This window comes from Oryzias melastigma, linkage group LG23, assembly GCF_002922805.2.
Source record: "Oryzias melastigma strain HK-1 linkage group LG23, ASM292280v2, whole genome shotgun sequence".
In the NCBI taxonomy this organism is placed as follows: Eukaryota; Metazoa; Chordata; class Actinopteri; order Beloniformes; family Adrianichthyidae; genus Oryzias; species Oryzias melastigma.
The window spans coordinates 3,906,524-3,922,763 of record NC_050534.1 but is presented as its reverse complement, the minus strand read 5'-3'; the positions used below and the strand labels follow the sequence as shown (position 1 = coordinate 3,922,763).

At 37.2% G+C, this 16,240-nt stretch overlaps 1 protein-coding gene across 7 annotated transcripts in view; it reads right to left on the bottom strand.

Moving 5' to 3' along the window:
* Positions 1 to 16,240, bottom strand: part of osbpl8 (oxysterol binding protein-like 8) — a 91,097-nt gene that overhangs the window by 13,979 nt on the left and 60,878 nt on the right. For 5 of the 7 annotated variants that reach the window (XM_036210147.1, XM_036210149.1, XM_024284264.2 and 2 more), the window contains 4 exons: positions 3,421 to 3,494; positions 2,765 to 2,845; positions 2,488 to 2,589; positions 818 to 1,021 (listed from right to left, as the gene is read on the bottom strand). In XM_036210147.1, coding sequence (XP_036066040.1) covers positions 818 to 1,021; positions 2,488 to 2,589; positions 2,765 to 2,845; positions 3,421 to 3,494 — 461 coding nt within the window. Of the gene's footprint in view, positions 1 to 817; positions 1,022 to 2,487; positions 2,590 to 2,764; positions 2,846 to 3,420; positions 3,495 to 16,068; positions 16,235 to 16,240 lie in introns of those variants that run through there. The other 2 variants (XM_036210148.1, XM_024284298.2) reach the window with 1 other exon arrangement.

The following is a 16,240-nucleotide window of genomic DNA, read 5'->3' as shown; positions in this document are numbered from 1 at the left end:
AGTAAAATGTTGAAAGTTATTTAAGGTTTAAGTTGATTTATTCTGGAATAATATTCCTGCCTTTTTATTGTTCATAATTATGTTAAAAAGTTACTGTTTAAAGTGTTAAAAAATGGCATTCCGCTAGCTTTTTGGACTATTTTTTTCATTTACTAAGATCGTGTCCGATTTTTTAGGTTATTTTGGAGTTAAGCTAATACTTCAGCTACATGCTAGCTGTTTTGGCTTTTTTTTTTAATGTGAAAAATCAAGGCCAGTTTCTCAGTCTTTTTCCCATTTAATTAAATATTTCCCATTTTATTAATCTATTCTCATTTTATGATCAAAACAGTAGCTTCTTGGTTTTCATAAGAGCCGTGATGCTTTAGCTCTTGTATTACTTATTTATTTTTAAACAGCATTGTATGAGCCATAATAACTGGTTTTCCCAATGTTTATTCGCATCATTTTATTAAAACAGTTTTGGTTGGAAAATGTCATTTTTGACATGAAATGTGAAACGGAGAAGTTTCAAGCAGAACAGATTTTAGGGTTCAGATTTCAAAAATCAAGACTTTTTTTAAAAAAGCTTTTAAGTTATTATTTCCAAATTCATAAAATTCAATGCTTTTAAGACTTTAAGACTCCATGGGAACCCTGAAAGAATTAAAGAGTAAGAAAAGTAAGCAACATCATTCAAGTATATATCTAACATTTATATTGTGCTTGGGAATTAAGTTATTAAGTAGTTTCTGATCACAATTTTTTCCTAATAAATTCTTGCTTTTTTTGTAAAAAAGTCTACATGTTGAACCCCGCTCAAAGTGGCTGTTCTGACCTTCACGGCCCAGATGGACTGCTCCAGCGGGTGGAAGAGCTTGAAGCAGAAGCCGTCCTTCTTGGAGGGCCGCTCGATCAGCTCGCAGGCGTTCAGCAGCACCGTCCCGACCCACTGACCGTTCTTGTGGGTTTTGTAGATGAGGAGGACGCCAGGTTTCAGCACGCACCACAACTTGGTCCAGGACTTCAGGGTGCCCCGGATCTGCAGACAGAGGTCGAGTACTTTACAGTAGGGCTGCCACGATTAGTCGGCTAACCGACGACAAATGGACTATTAAAATAGTCCATTAGTCGTTACTTTATATTATATGGAGTGTTGTAAAATTTGACAAAGTTGTGAGCGTTCAGCACAAAAAAAAAATGCGCTTTTTAAAATATTTGAGTCACTGAGACCAAAACTTTATCTTTTGTGAAAAATTGTTCCTTGTTTCAGATGCTAACCTCATTTAACGATTTTAGCAATCTTGGCGTCAAAATGTTCAGCTCGTTCAGAACATTACTGCTTGTATTTTTGGTATTCATAAACTTTATAGTTTTTGAATAATTGAGCAAAATATGTCCCATAGGAAATGAATGAGAAAGTCCTCAGATTTCAAAATTTTAAGTAGATTATCAAAAAGCGTTTAAAACACAGCACATGAATATATTTAATCTTTTAGAGTAATTAAAAAAATGGTAGTTAGTTTAGCTAATGTTTTAGCAACATGCTAACGTTTTTGGCTAATTTGTTAGCTACTGAAGTTTTTATAGGCTAATTTAGAGATTAACTTCTATTTTAGCATCAGTCTAACTTTTTGGGGTAATAAATTTACTGAGGAATTTTAGGCTATTTTAGAGATTAACTTTAATTTTGGCAATAAGCTGTTTTTTTGGCTAATTTGGCATCTACTGAGATTTTTTGGGAAATTCGGAGTGTAGCTCATATTTTAGCAACATGCTAACATTTTTGGCTAGTTTGATATCTTCTGAGGTTTTTATAGGCTAATTTGGAGTTTAAAGTCTATTTTAGCAACAGGCTAACGCTTTTGACCAATTTAGTTTACTGAGCAATTTTAGGCTATTTTGGAGTTAAGCTAATATTTAAGCAACAAGCTAGCTTTTTTGGCTAATTTGACATCTACTGAAGTTTTTGGGGCAAAAATGGAGTTTAGTTCATATTTAAGCAACAGGCTAAATATTTTTGCAAAATTGACATGAATTAGGGATTTTTAAGCAATTGTACTACAAAATATTTCACAAATTTAGGTCAACTTCAGCATTCTTTCACAGTTCTTTCATGAAATTTCCAGTCTTTTAGCAAATGTAACATTTCGCAAATAGCTTTTGTAATTTTAGCAAATCCCTTCAGCAATTCAAGTTAATTACGTTGCCATTTTTTTGCAAAAATGTTCAACATTTTCATCTTGTTTAATCCTGTTTTAATACCAGAAGCTAATGAAGGACAGAAGCTGCACAATTCATTAAAAGTTTAATAAACTATCATCTTAACTGTCTTTATTTTTAGTAAGTTTAAGGCTAAAGATGGTTAAAATGTGTACTTTACATCCACTTTGCACATGACCTGATTAGTCGACTAATTGGAAAAAATAATCGGTGATTATTCGACTATTAAAACAATCGTTTGTGGCAGTACTACTTAACATAGGAGTTGTTTGGTGACAGACCCACCTTCAGCCAGTCGGCCATGACGATGACAGACGGATCTGTGATGGTACTGAGGAGCTCTTTGGTGGCTCTCTTCTTCTCTTCCCTGTAGTTCTTCTTCTGCACCTGCAGGCAACACATGATCCAACATAAACTCCAGAATCTCTGAGGTTAGCATTTACAAAAAACACTCGCAGTGATTCACGCGAGTGACAGCAGAAGTATTTTTAACGCCTCATTAATCCTGACTGAGGTTTAGCGTCCGGATAGAAATGAGCTAAGCGGCTTTAAGCTCCGTTACCTTGAGGGACTCCTTTTTGGTGAGCTTTCCTCCAGATCCCGGCACGTCTTTGTCTGAGCCATTGTACAGCTTCGTTTCAGACTTCCATCCCAAGAAAAAAGCAAAGTTAGATTTCGTTCACCTTTGATAGAATCAGTCTGTAACATTTCTACAATCTATTAATCAGGTATGTGCACTTGAATCTATCAGAGCATAAAACTAGCTGCAGTTTGCTGGTTCAAAAACTTTTTGCAAGGGCCAGGAATTGATAACAAATATTTAACTAATAAATCACAAACTTGGAGAAAAATTAATCACGATTAATCGCAATGTTTAACCAGGTACATTTTATGATAAAAATAAAAAGAAACAATGCAAATTATCCCCAAAAACATTTGTTTTAAGACTTTTTCTTCACTATGTGTAATTAATTTTCATTAATAAATATTAACGCGTTAATTCTTCTTAATTAGTCGCACGTGTTAACACGTTAAAGTTCACCGCCTTATTTTTTACTGTTAAAAAGACAAGAATCGCAAATATCTTATAAGTTTGGAGGAAATAATAGACGTCTCTGTGGCAATTCGAGGTAACTGAACGCCTGAGACACTAGAGGTGGGCTTTGACAGATCATCGCACCAAAAAAAAAAAAAAAGACACAGAGGGACAAATCCAACCTTGCTCTTGGAGATTGAATTAGAGTCTTCCTTTAAAGGCAGAGGCAGGAGGTCCTCCTTTCCCCTCTCGAAACCTGCAAACACAGAAGCCCAGGTCATTATAAACATAAAATTGTGTAAAAAAAAAAAACAATGTTTTATTTAATATGTATTAATTTTGTAAGTGGCCTTAATATAAGCAGGATAATGTCATTATAAGTGACTATTATCAAAATGAATGGATATTGCGGAAGCAAAGTTGCTTCCGCAATATCCATTCATTTCTGATAATAGTCACCTAGTGAGGAAATATCCGTGATTTACAACAGACAGACACTCTAAAGAATGAAATGAAGCTTTTAAAGAAGTATTCATAAAACCCCTTTTCCAAAATACTTCTATTTTTGTCAGCCCCCTGCAGTCCACAAGCTCTGAGAGCCCAAGGGATTTAATTACATTTTTAATTTTGCAGATTTAGTCACATTTGTTTAGAAATACATTAATAATCTATAAATATGTTTTGAAGATTTTCATATTAATCTGATACAGTTCACACACTAGAAAATGTATTAGTGAAATAATGAGATTGTTAATTCCATAGATGGATTCTTAAACAATTGATCTTCCTCTCCTGGAGGGCGTTTCAGTTTGGCCACTAGGTGGCGACTGCACTATAACATTACATTTTATCCCAGAAGAGGAAGAAAATATGAGCAAAAACTGCTTTAGACCACAAAAACTTTAAAATGTTTCCTTGTAAACTTAATACCTGAGTTTATTAAGATGTTCATTTAGTCAGCAAAGTATGTTTAGATCGACCGAGCGTTAGCATTAGCCATCCTATGGGAAATTCCATTATATGTTAGCATCAAGATAGCTGACTTTAGCTTTATGTGCTAAATCAATCTTTATTTTTATGGATCGATTATTGATCTATTAAGCTTAGATTTATCCAAATTGATTAATCAAGTTTATCAGAGTGAGAGTAAAAGAATAACAATCACAAGTCTAATTTAGTTGTTTTAAACACTTTGGTTTAGTTTAAAAAAATTGAAACAAGTCAGACATTTACCAACACAGCTCTTTTTCACCTCCTTTTGAAGTCCCATTCACCTGTTTACACACCGGCTAACCAAAGCTAACCAAACCATCAGAAGCACGTTGGACTCCAGTGTCTTGCTCAAGAACACTTTAATACTCAGAGTTGGACAGAGTGGAAATCAAACCTGAGATTTTCCTCTGTGGCACACTCTGTTTTAGTGACAAAATGTGTGAATAAAATAACAGTTATCTTCTTAAAGGATTCAGTAATGAATAGATTAGAACCGATCAACCATGACATAATCAGTACCATCATGTTATCTTTACACTCTGTGTAAAGGACAGGAACATTGATAATATTCTGGAGGACCTGCAAGAGTTAGAAAAGCTGCATACACATCTTAGTCACAGTACAGTGAAATTAACGGCCGGTCTCTTTCATGAGCACATTGCGTCTCCAAACCCTTCAGTCAGCTGTGTCTTGCAACAAATTCATTCCTGAGATCTCCACGATGCTAAACATGTTGGTGGAAGAAATTAATATGGAGTCATCTGATGGAGATAATCAGCAGCTGGTACGGCTTGAAGATCTAGAAACAGTAAATGTGCCGGATTGAGCGTGTTGTTGGAGGACGCCGAGCTCATAGAGCACAAAGGGTCACCTCCAGTCATCACTGAAGACCTCAGAACTTCAGAGCACAAAGAGCATCATGGAGTGAGTATTCATGTCCAAGCAGCTCCTCCGTCTGGGAATGTGATGGACACTTTGGAGGTTGTCAGGGAAACGCGGCTCGTGTGAGCGGATTGTTAAAAAGCGTCCCATTTTGTGAAAAATACACGATGATAATGTCACATTAAATCTTTCAGAAAAATCTTTGACAAGAAGGTTTCTCGGCAATCAACTAAAAAAACACTAAATATTCATTTAGCTACAGTTGATTTACACAAAAATCCAGAACTTTATGCGTTATTTAATCCATTTTTTTCTTATTTCTGCAGCAAACAGTTTAAAAAAATAAAAATGTATCTTTCAGGTTTTTTTTAATAAAAAATAAAAGCACTTGTACCTAAATTCTCTCTCTATGGATGGTTCCGAATGTCTTCAGGATGGAATAAAGATTTAAAACGTAAAGGTTTACACCCGATAACCATCGGTTATTTTTTTCAAGTTTAGCCTCTCATCACCAACACAGCAAATCCGACCGTCTCCTAGAAACTGGAAGGAGTGACTTGGTGTGGAGTGGTGCCAGCAGGATGACAGCCGTTGTGTGAACGGACACTCGCACACAGCGCCTGCAGGAGCTGTCCCAGCAGCATCTGGACAGTGAAGTTCTATTCATGAACTGATTTAAAAAGAATCATGAACAGGATCATCGGAATGAATCTAGAGTGAGGGAGAGGCCTCCACTCACCTAACAATCATTTACACTTATTTTGTTTACAATTTTCTTTTAGCTCACTTCCTGTAGCTGTGATGTGAGTACGTGCACAGATGCATCAACTGAACCAATTGAACTCAAGAAACGGGTGGATATTTGTTTAATTTGTTACATTTTGGCTGAGTTATTTTATTATTTGTAGTTCAGCTAAAATGTGCCCTACCCTTTTGTGAATTTATTTGGGCTTTGTCTAGATCAGGAGTGTCAAACTCAATCCCACAAGGGGCCAAAATCCAAAACACACCTTAGGTTGCAGATTGAACAGGATAAACATTTATTGAACACTCTAAACCCTACATTTTCAAAACTTTAAAATTGTAACTTTTGAATATAGTTAAGAACTAGATAAACTGCATTACCAGCGATAATACTAGTGTGAATGCTGTAAGCTGAATATGGCTGCTGAAGAGGCTAGTGCTGATAGATGAAGATGCTGAAATTGATAGTTTTAAAATGCTGAAGCTAATAGCTGAAATCACTGAAGCTGACAGCTGAAATCACTGAAGCTGACAGCTGAAATCACTGAAGCTGATAGCTGAAATCACTGAAACTGACAGCTGAAATCACTGAAGCTGATAGCTGAAATCACTGAAGCTGATAACTGAAATCACTGAAGCTGATAGCTGAAATCACTGAAACTGATAGCTGAAATCACTGAAGCTGATAGCTGAAATCACTGAAGCTGATAGCTGAAATCACTGAAGCTGATAGCTGAAATCACTGAAGCTGATAGCTGAAATCACTGAAGCTAAAAAAAAAAACTTAGGTTAGCCAAAATGGCTACCATGTAGCTGAATAAAATAGCTAAACTTCAAAACAGCCCCCAAAAAACTGAAAAAAGCCTAAATTAGACAAAATAGCTAGCTTGGCAATATCATATATAGCGTGGTAATATAACTCAAAAACAGCCTCAAAAAACTAAACAAAAAGCCTGAATTAGCCAAAACAGCTTACACAGGAATTTTTTTCAGTTTTTTAGGGATTTTTTGTTGTTTAGCTAATATTTCAGCTGCATGCTAGCTGTTTTGGTAAATTTAAGCTTTTTTGCATTTTTAGGCTAATTTGGCATTTAACTAATATTTTAGCTGGCTATCAGCTTTAACATTTTCAGGTATCATTTTCAGCGTTTTTAGCCATCAGCTTTAGCATTTTCAGCGGCCAAATTCAGCTTACAGCATTCCCACTAGCATTGTTGCAGGTAATGCTATATGAACTGGTTTTTTGTTAGTTTAAAGCTAATGATGGTTAAGATGAGTGCTTCACATCCAGTTTGCGCATGACCCGATTAGTCAACTAAAAAAATAATCAGTGATTAGTCGACTATTAAAATAATTGTTTGTGGCAGCACTACCTCCAGCAGAGAAAAAGTGTGAATAATGAGGAAATGGATCTAACACCCAATCAAGTAACAGCTCCTCAGATGTATGTAACTACAGTTATGGGTTATGTCATCAAAAGGAAAGAAAAGTCTTTACTTTCCATCTAATTACCGAGATCCAAGCGGACGATTTCCCACTGAGATCCCAGTGGCTGTGGGGGATTTAAGGAGCCAGAGTCAGTAAATATTTTATAGCCCGTCTGTGAAGCTTAGTCCACGTCAGCTGGGAGGGAGAAGGAGCCACTGCAGAGGTTGATTTCTGGTCACACTTGAGGTCCGGTATTTCCATTTGTTGTGGTAAAAACGCCAGCATTGGCTAAAGGCCACATTCTTCACTGAACAGCTTTATGGCCTCCGTCTCCTCCTTCAGCAGTGAGTGATGTTTGGAGGAAGCTTCCTCTAAAACATGTTTTGTAGCTGATGAATCACAAAGTCAAACCTACAGAGACTCCAATCAAAGCTGAAAACAAAGAGCCTCTGAGGGACCGTCCTCTAAGAAAATCACTATGGCATTCAAATATTTTTTACCCTGAAGACTTCTCTTTGTGTCTGGCAAAACTATCATCATGGAGAAAAAAATCCACTTAAATGATAAAACCTTAATGGTTTTACATGTAAACACAGACGGAGGGCGTGTGCATGAAACATGGCAGAACTACCAACACAACCTATCAGTGGAATTCCTTACAAATAAGAATGTTGGTGATCATGCTGGCTGACTGATAACAGAGATTCAAACTTGTTTACTGAAATAACACCAAGTCATTTCTGTAACATCTCCATTGGGATTGCTCAAAACCGAGGTACAAGTAAACACAAATAAGAAGACGAATTGGTTTGAAAAGACTAAATGTTTTCAATCAAGTCAAGAGTTCATTTTACATCACTTCACCTCACGAAGAAAACAAAAGGGGAACCTTTTTGTCCTGCTGTGTGAGATAAGGTGGTTGCATCCGGCTGCTAAATTCTTTCCCTCCCCCTACAGCTTCTCCCTACCCCCACATTTGGCCCTTCAAATGGGGATTTCACGAACGGAAAAAATGAATAAAAACAAACATTTCACGACATTTATTTATGACTCCACTGTGTTCTGATGGTGAAAATGTGGATGGTTTATTCAAAGATCATATTTAAACAAGTTTTTTTGTTCAAAATTGTTCAACCGCAATGCATTGTGGTCTATATCTGCTAATCTAGTGACCTTCGATGTAAGCTAGTTTTTCGCAAAGACTTCTGGGAAATTTCCAGTGCACTCAATTGTGGAATTAGTAGTTCGGAGAATGCACTATATAGTGATTAGGGGGAAATGCGGACACAACCAGTGTCTTCAAATTCGTTCGTTACTGCCACTCGATGATGTCATCAATAGTCGCCGGTCAGCTATGTTAGCGCTGAGTTGCTAGTGCTCTGAAAAGCATCAGTTTAGAACTTTTAAAAGTTGTTCTGAGTAACTGTAGTTAAAGTCCCACTCCAATCATCTTTTGATTTATTTTCAAAGCGTTCCCTCTTTCAATAATAATAGTAATTTATGATAATGTCGACTTTTGCCAAAATCAAAAAGCCTGGGTCGTTTTCTAGGACATAGTTTCTGCAGGGTGGTGAAAATTCCTTGGAAATCTGCCTCTAAATTGTGGGCGGGACCTTTGGTGGCCTCATTTCCCATCATTCCAGTCAAGTTTCTTCAAGTTAAATTAAAGACTTTTTAATACGCATGTCAAAAATTAAGACAAATTTCTCAGTCTATTTTCCATTTAAACAATATTTCCCATTTTACTCATTTATTTCCATTTTATGATCAAAACTGTAGCTTAGTATCTTGTTGTTTGTTGTCTGGGCTGTAAAGCTTTGGCACTCTTTCTTTTACATACCAGCGGTGGGCATTCAGCCAATTGTTGCATGACAGTTGGTTCTCCTGTTGTTTATTTACATCAGTCGATCAAAAAAATCCTGATAGAGAAATACAACTTTTTGACATCAAAAGTCAAACTGAGAAGTTTCAAGCAGCACAATTTTTAAAAGACTTTTTAAGGTAGTATTTTCAAATTCATAAACTATGCTTTTGAGACCCTGCAGGAACTCTTTCATTCCTTCATATACACTCTCCCCCGCTAGCTTACAGTTTCCCGAAACCCCAAGCTAACATTAGGGCTGCAACAAAAATTGCGAGCAATATCAGAGCGATCCAGCCGTACAGTTTTGATCCAGAAGAGGAAAACGACGACGTTCATGGATCTATTTGTCTGCAAGTGGATCCATCAGAATGAAGCTGAACTGGGAGCTTATGGCCCACTCTTTTTATAAACGACATTTTCCGTCTGCTCCTGATTCACAATGATCTGAATAAAGAAATACTTAATTTTATTCTTAAATCAGAATTGCAACATTGGAGTGGTTCCTTAAAAAGAAGAATCTGGTGATGAGGATGTCGTAGGCTGTGGGCTGACTTCCTGTTCCCGTATGGAAAGCTGTAGGAGTCTTTTCACAGTCCTGGTTTAAAGCCTGCTTTAATAAGCTTTATTTGACACATTTTAACATGACAAACAAACAAGCCAGTTATCTTTTTTCCCAGGAATGCAGTTTCCTTTCAGGCTTTTGATATTTTTGGGTTTCAATGGTTCTTAAGGACTTGCAGCACATCTGTTGAGAAACCTCTAACTTCCACCTTAAGGCTGCTTTGATTCTGTGATGGTGCAACCACAGAGAAACCTTTTTGGTACGTGATGCTGCTCTTTCGTTCTAGTTTTGTTAAGAACAACAGCACATCCCTGTCTTGGCCTGAATTTCTGGAGCTAAAAGGAGCATTTCTCCTTCACTGCTGTGAGACTCTGGTCCAGTCAGGCTCTCTGATCATGCAGTGGAGCTGGTTATTAAAGTAATGGTGCATTTGAAGTAAATTTGGCATGGATCATTTTCTGAAAGAGGGTGAGGTACATCCGAGGAGTCTGGTGCAATTCTGGTGCTTGTACCATAAAATGAAAGATTTCTCTGCTCTAATCGGCTCGACTAACTTGGCTCCCTCATCTGGAGATGATGGCTCCAAAATTTGGGATGTTTGTAAGAATATACATTTGAATTCAATCGGTTTGTCGCTCCTGAAGTCTGTTTATATTTGGGTCATGGAGGCATAAATAGATTTCTCTTTAATATAGAGAAGGAAATTTATTGCTTTTGAATCTTAAAATTATCCTTAATTGAGCATGAAGACCTTAAACATGTAGCAATGCTCAGCAGCTGAAACATTCAGTTTTTCGACAGAAACATTATCGTCACACCATGGTCACGTGACAGGAGCTTTACGAATCACGTGAGAATCTCTTTTAAAGTCTTCATTAGACAGTAGTGCTGCCACAAACAATTAATTTAATAGTCGACTAATCAGATCAGGTGTGAACTGAACGTAAAACACACATCTTAGCCATCTTTAGCTTTAAACGTGAAGTCTTTAAGCTATATGCTAACAAGGCGCATGGAACTATAAGGCACAATAAACAAGAAAAGAGAATCCCATTCTTTTAATAATTTTAACAGCTAATAATTGCATTCACAGAATTTCCAGCTCGTTTCTAACATGCTACACATTAGCCACGTTAGCATATTCACAGTACCTGTAATTCGCAGCCTTGTTTGCAATTTATTAAAAAACAGACTGATGCCATTAAAACAATCATTATCGTGACTATGCTAACTGATAGTAACACGTAGCAAAAACACAGTCAGACGCAGCTACATGTTAGCCGTATTAGCGTATGTACAAAAATGCCCAACCCTGTTAGCAACTCGTAAAAATACAGACTGAAACCAATAAAACAAACATTACTGTGACTACGCTAACGCCTAACCTTGATAGTATCATGTAGTAAAAACACACTCCAAAACCGCTACACATTAGCCGTATTAGCATGAGTACAATAACGCCCAACCCTGTTAGCAACACATAAAATAACAGACGGATACCACTAAAACAATGCTACTTTGACTACGCCAACTCTCAACCTTGATTGCATCATGTAGCAAAAACGCAGTTCGCTACATGTTAGCCGTATTAGCAAACGTACAATAATGCCCAACCCTGTTAGCAACAGGTAAAAATACAGACTGAAACCAATAAAACAAACATTACTGTGACTACGCTAACGCCTAACCTTGATAGTAACATAAAAAAAAAGCGCGACACCGCTACACGTTAGCCACATTAGCGTATTTACAGCAAAGCCCAACCTTTTTTTTGCAACTCATAAAACTGACATTTAGACAAAGCACAGTGAACCTCTCAAAATCGCCTCAGCATCAGTAAGTTCAACCAGAATGAATCCATATATAAGGCCCTCCGCACTAGAAGGTGCACTATTGTTTTTTGAAGAAATTAAAGTTTTTAATTGTGCCTCGTAGTTCAGAAAATACGCTAATGCATAGTCGTGACTACAGCTGTAGCTTCTTCCTAACGGTCGTCTTTTCTCAGCTACAGTGGACATCTGCAGGAATCAGACAAAAGGGAGTGTTTGGCTGACACTGTGACATAGAAGCACATTTTTCACAGCATCTCATGGTCAGATGTCCTCCTAACAACAGCTTCTTTCCTCATGTGTGCAATCCACTTTAACTACAGTCTTTTAATTGTGTTTGTGAGGTCAGATGGGGGTAAATCTGTCAATAATTGGGCCTGAGGACACACTCCTGGTCCTGCTCGTGATTGCTGCAGTGTCATTGTGAGGTCAACAACACACTGTTCTGTTTTACTTTTCAATTAAACCACGCAAACCACTAAATGTTAAGATAAAGAAATGACAGTAGAACCTAAAAAATCTACACATCTCTGGTTAGTGATGATCTAAGCTCATGAAATCCTGTTGCTGCAGTGCATCAAATGTTTGCAGACTCACCTGCATTCGTTTTAGAAAGAGACAACATGATCTGAAAGGAACAGACGTTCAATTTTGATGATTTAAGGCGGCAAACGTAAAAAAACATTCCAGTGTTGTCAGAAATATCCACATTTTCTCCCTTTAATGCCACCACATGACATTCAGCATGCATTGATATAATAAAAACAGAAGGAAAGATTTGTAGCTGCATGACGGAGCTGCCATTTGTGCAGACCAACAAGTCACCCCGACCTTTTCCAGGTTCACGAGGTGAAAGAGACTCGCACAAGCTCACGCTCCACATCATGATGCGGGGTTTTTGTGGGAAATATGGGGCTGCCATGGCAACAGGAGAGGCAAGAACTGCAAACATCGTGAAGGGAACGGCTCAGCCTGATTTAGGGGGGAGCTGTTGTTTAAAGGAAACAGCGAGGTGACACTAAGCTCCAGCAGGTTCAGAATTCTTCATGAGATTCATGGTTTTAATCAGCAGAATAATGAAAAAGCTGGGAGTCGGTGTGAGGAAGCTGCTCCAATCGGGTCAGTGTATCCGACACCCGTCTGGCTGGAACACCATGAAGCATGTCACGCTGACCTCGCTCATTTCATTAGGAACCACAAGACCGCAGCTTCAGCCTCTCTAATTACTGTCACTTCAGGAAAATATTCTGCCTTGAGCTCACTCGAGTAAACATCCTCGTTTCACACTCAAAACTAAAAGACTGACTTTAGTTTGGTGCTGAGAAAACGTCTTATCTTTTGTCTGAAGGTTTCTGAGTCACCGTTTTATCTCTGCGGGATTTATCCGGATGATGAAAATGTTCCGTCAGGGTTCAGAATCGACATGTAAAGAGTCCTAAACCGTCTCTATGACTGCTATTATACTCTGACTTTCAAAATAAAACATTTACTTTACTGAGACGATACAACAAAGCAAACCACTTTTTCACAAAAAAATGTTTTATTTGCAAAGATATTTTCAGAATCTTCTGCTGGATCAGACAGAAAATGCTGCCGAAATATCAAATATGTGTCATTAATTCTTTTTATTAGTACCGTTCCTCACTGCTGATGGAGGTTTGTTGCTTCTGCATAAAGCCTACAACTCCTGGATGCAGGTTGAAGTCAGAAAAAAGGTTTTTGTTTTTTTTAAATTCACAAGATTCTTAGAAATCAGAGCTACACAAAAGAATGTAAGTCAAATTGGGATTTTTTTGTATCTAAACGGAAACAAGATGGAGGCAGAGAAGAGCAGCCTGCAAACATTTACCACGTCTTTTAAACGTTTTTCATGTTCTTTAACATGTTCTTGTAGCATTTTTGACATGATGGAGAACATATACCAATAAAACTAAGCTTTTAATTGCATATTTCTTTAGTCAAATTGTTGTGAAGTGATTAAGAAGCTCCGCTCCATTCAGATGCATCCAGACAAATAGATTCATGAACGTCTTTGTTTTTCCTGGAATCTGGCTTGGCTTTAAAGCTCTAATGTTGCTCGCCAGTTTTGCTACACCGCCAGTGTTAGCTTGGCGCTGTGAGGGGCTGGAGAGAGTGGAAACACGTGGGTGATGGGAAGTGGGGGTGGGGTTGCTCCACACCAACAGTCCTGCCTCCAATTCAGAAGTGAATTTCTGATCAACTACTGGAGGAAACTGTTGGAAAACAACATTTCCTTTATTATTTTGACTAAAAGAAGCATAACAAAAAACACTAAAAACGTTTATGCTGCAACCACAAAAATATTTTTTAAAAACAAAAAAAAAGTCTGCAACCGCAAAAATATTTTTTGAAAGCAAAACAATGTTTTTGAGAGCATATATTAAATATTTCAATTTGTAAATATTATATTTTTTCTTAACACTTTACATTTTGTTTGGAATTTAGAACGTTTTGATCTCAAAACTGTGACTTTTGGTTTTAATATAGTGGCACTAAAATCACTCCATACAAAGATGTTTTTGTCTCATGTTTTTAAGCTGCTTTTTCTGATATACACTAAAATAAAAGAGGAGGGAGACTTTCAGTTCAAATGCAGAGCATTACAGTAAAAAAAGCAGCTTTGGTCCATGATTACATTGCTCATGTTGGGAGTAAAACTGTATTAAATAATACATTTAAACAGATTAAAACAGCGGGTTGCTCGATAAAGCTCTGAGGCTTGAACTTTGTTAGGATCAGGTTTAGAGCGTTTCCCTCCCCACTGAGTTTATGAAAGTTAAAAATAGTCCCAAGCAGAGGTGGAGCAGGGGACAGGCTCTGCGGAGGAGCAGATGCAGGTACGTGACCTTTCAGAAGATCAGCAGTCCACAAATGAGCATTGCGCTGATTTAATCCCTGATGTTCTGCACATTTCAGAGCACTTTGAAAAATGACAGAAGCCCTTCTGCTTCACTGAAGCAGAGGGAATGTGCAGAGGCTGCAGGTTCAGGTGCTGAATCGGTGGGTTCGCTCCTGATGGACCATCACCTTAAAAAACCTTAAAAAATATCGATTTGGTGACATATCGCGATACTTGTATTGATTTAACCCTTTAAACAAAATCTTTAACATACTGTAACTTTTCAACTAATTTATTATTTATAAGCAAACATGTAGTTTAATATTACTTTTGTTTTCCACTTAAATATTTCCTAAATTACCAAAATAAAAGCATAATGAATTTGCTTGGATAAAAGCAACTAGTTTATGAGATACAGTTGTAGTCTTAATGTTCTGGTAATTAAATATAATTTATTTTACTAAATTGGAAAATTTTGTAAATTTGTACGAAATTCTGATATATTCAGATCATTTTTAAGTCATTATTAAAAAAAATTAGAAATATTATCTGGTATTGTCTTGGGATATTTATCATATTGTGACACATGTATCGCGATACTTTGTGTGGCGATACTTGATTTAAAATACTGCCAAGGCGATATTTATTTAATTACTTAAAAGCAAATATGTGCTTAAGTCTCAATTACTGTACGTTTTCAGCTTAAATATTTACAAAATTAACAATATAAAAGCCTCGTGAATTTATTGGTAAAAGCAACCAATTTATGAGATACAGTTGCAGTCTTAATGTTCTGATCATTAAATATGATTTATTTTACTAAATTGTAACATTTTGTAAATTTGTACTAAAGTGTGATAATATTAAGATTATTCTTAAGTCATAGTTTAAAAAAAAAATTTAGAAATATTATCTGGTATTGTCTTGGGATATTTATCATATCATAACACGTGTATCGCGATACTTTATTTGATGATGCTCGATTTAAAATACTGCCAAGGCGATATTCATTTAATTATTAAAAGCAAACATGTAGTTCTGTCTTACTTTTGCTTTCCACTTAAATTTTCTTAAATTACCAAAATAAAAGCACCATGAATTTGTGAGTAAAAGCAACTATACAGATACAGTTGCAGTCTTAATGTTTTCATCATTAAATATGATGTATTTTACTGTTTTACTAAAAATACATTAATATTTAGATCATTCTTAAGTCATAATTTAAAAAAAATGTGAAATATTGTCTTGGGATGTATATCATATTGTGACATGTGTCGCAATGGATATCAAATCTCCAGTCTCTTGCTAAAACACACCCCTGTAAAACATGTCGTGCTATAGCTGAAATTCTGCAACATTCACCACATGTTCACATTCACACCAACCCCACGCTCAGCAGGGTTCTTAGGGTTTTCTACAAGCAGCTATAACTCTGAACACATTCATTGTCTTAAACATTTGACATGAACATTTGCTTTAATGACAGTGAAAGACCCACGCTCAGAATTCCAAAAACGGCTAAACTTTCCCTCTCAAGAAACCCTTTGAGTTGGTTCTGAGACCAGCAGCAGGAACTACCACATGTCCGGATGTCCCAGAGCAAGGAGGAGGACGCCAACTACCCGTCACTGACCGTACCTGTCGGGATGAAGGCTGCTCTGCACCCACCTGGCAGGGAGATGGGAGACAGTTCGTTATAGCCCCCGAAGGAGGCATTGCGGATGAGCTTGCGTCCATCCGGATGCGGGGGTCGAACAGACGCCGTCCCGCCGCACGTGGAGAAGCGGCGACGGCTCAGCAGGCCCTCCTCCCTCATCATCGCGGGGGCAGCTGGGAGCTC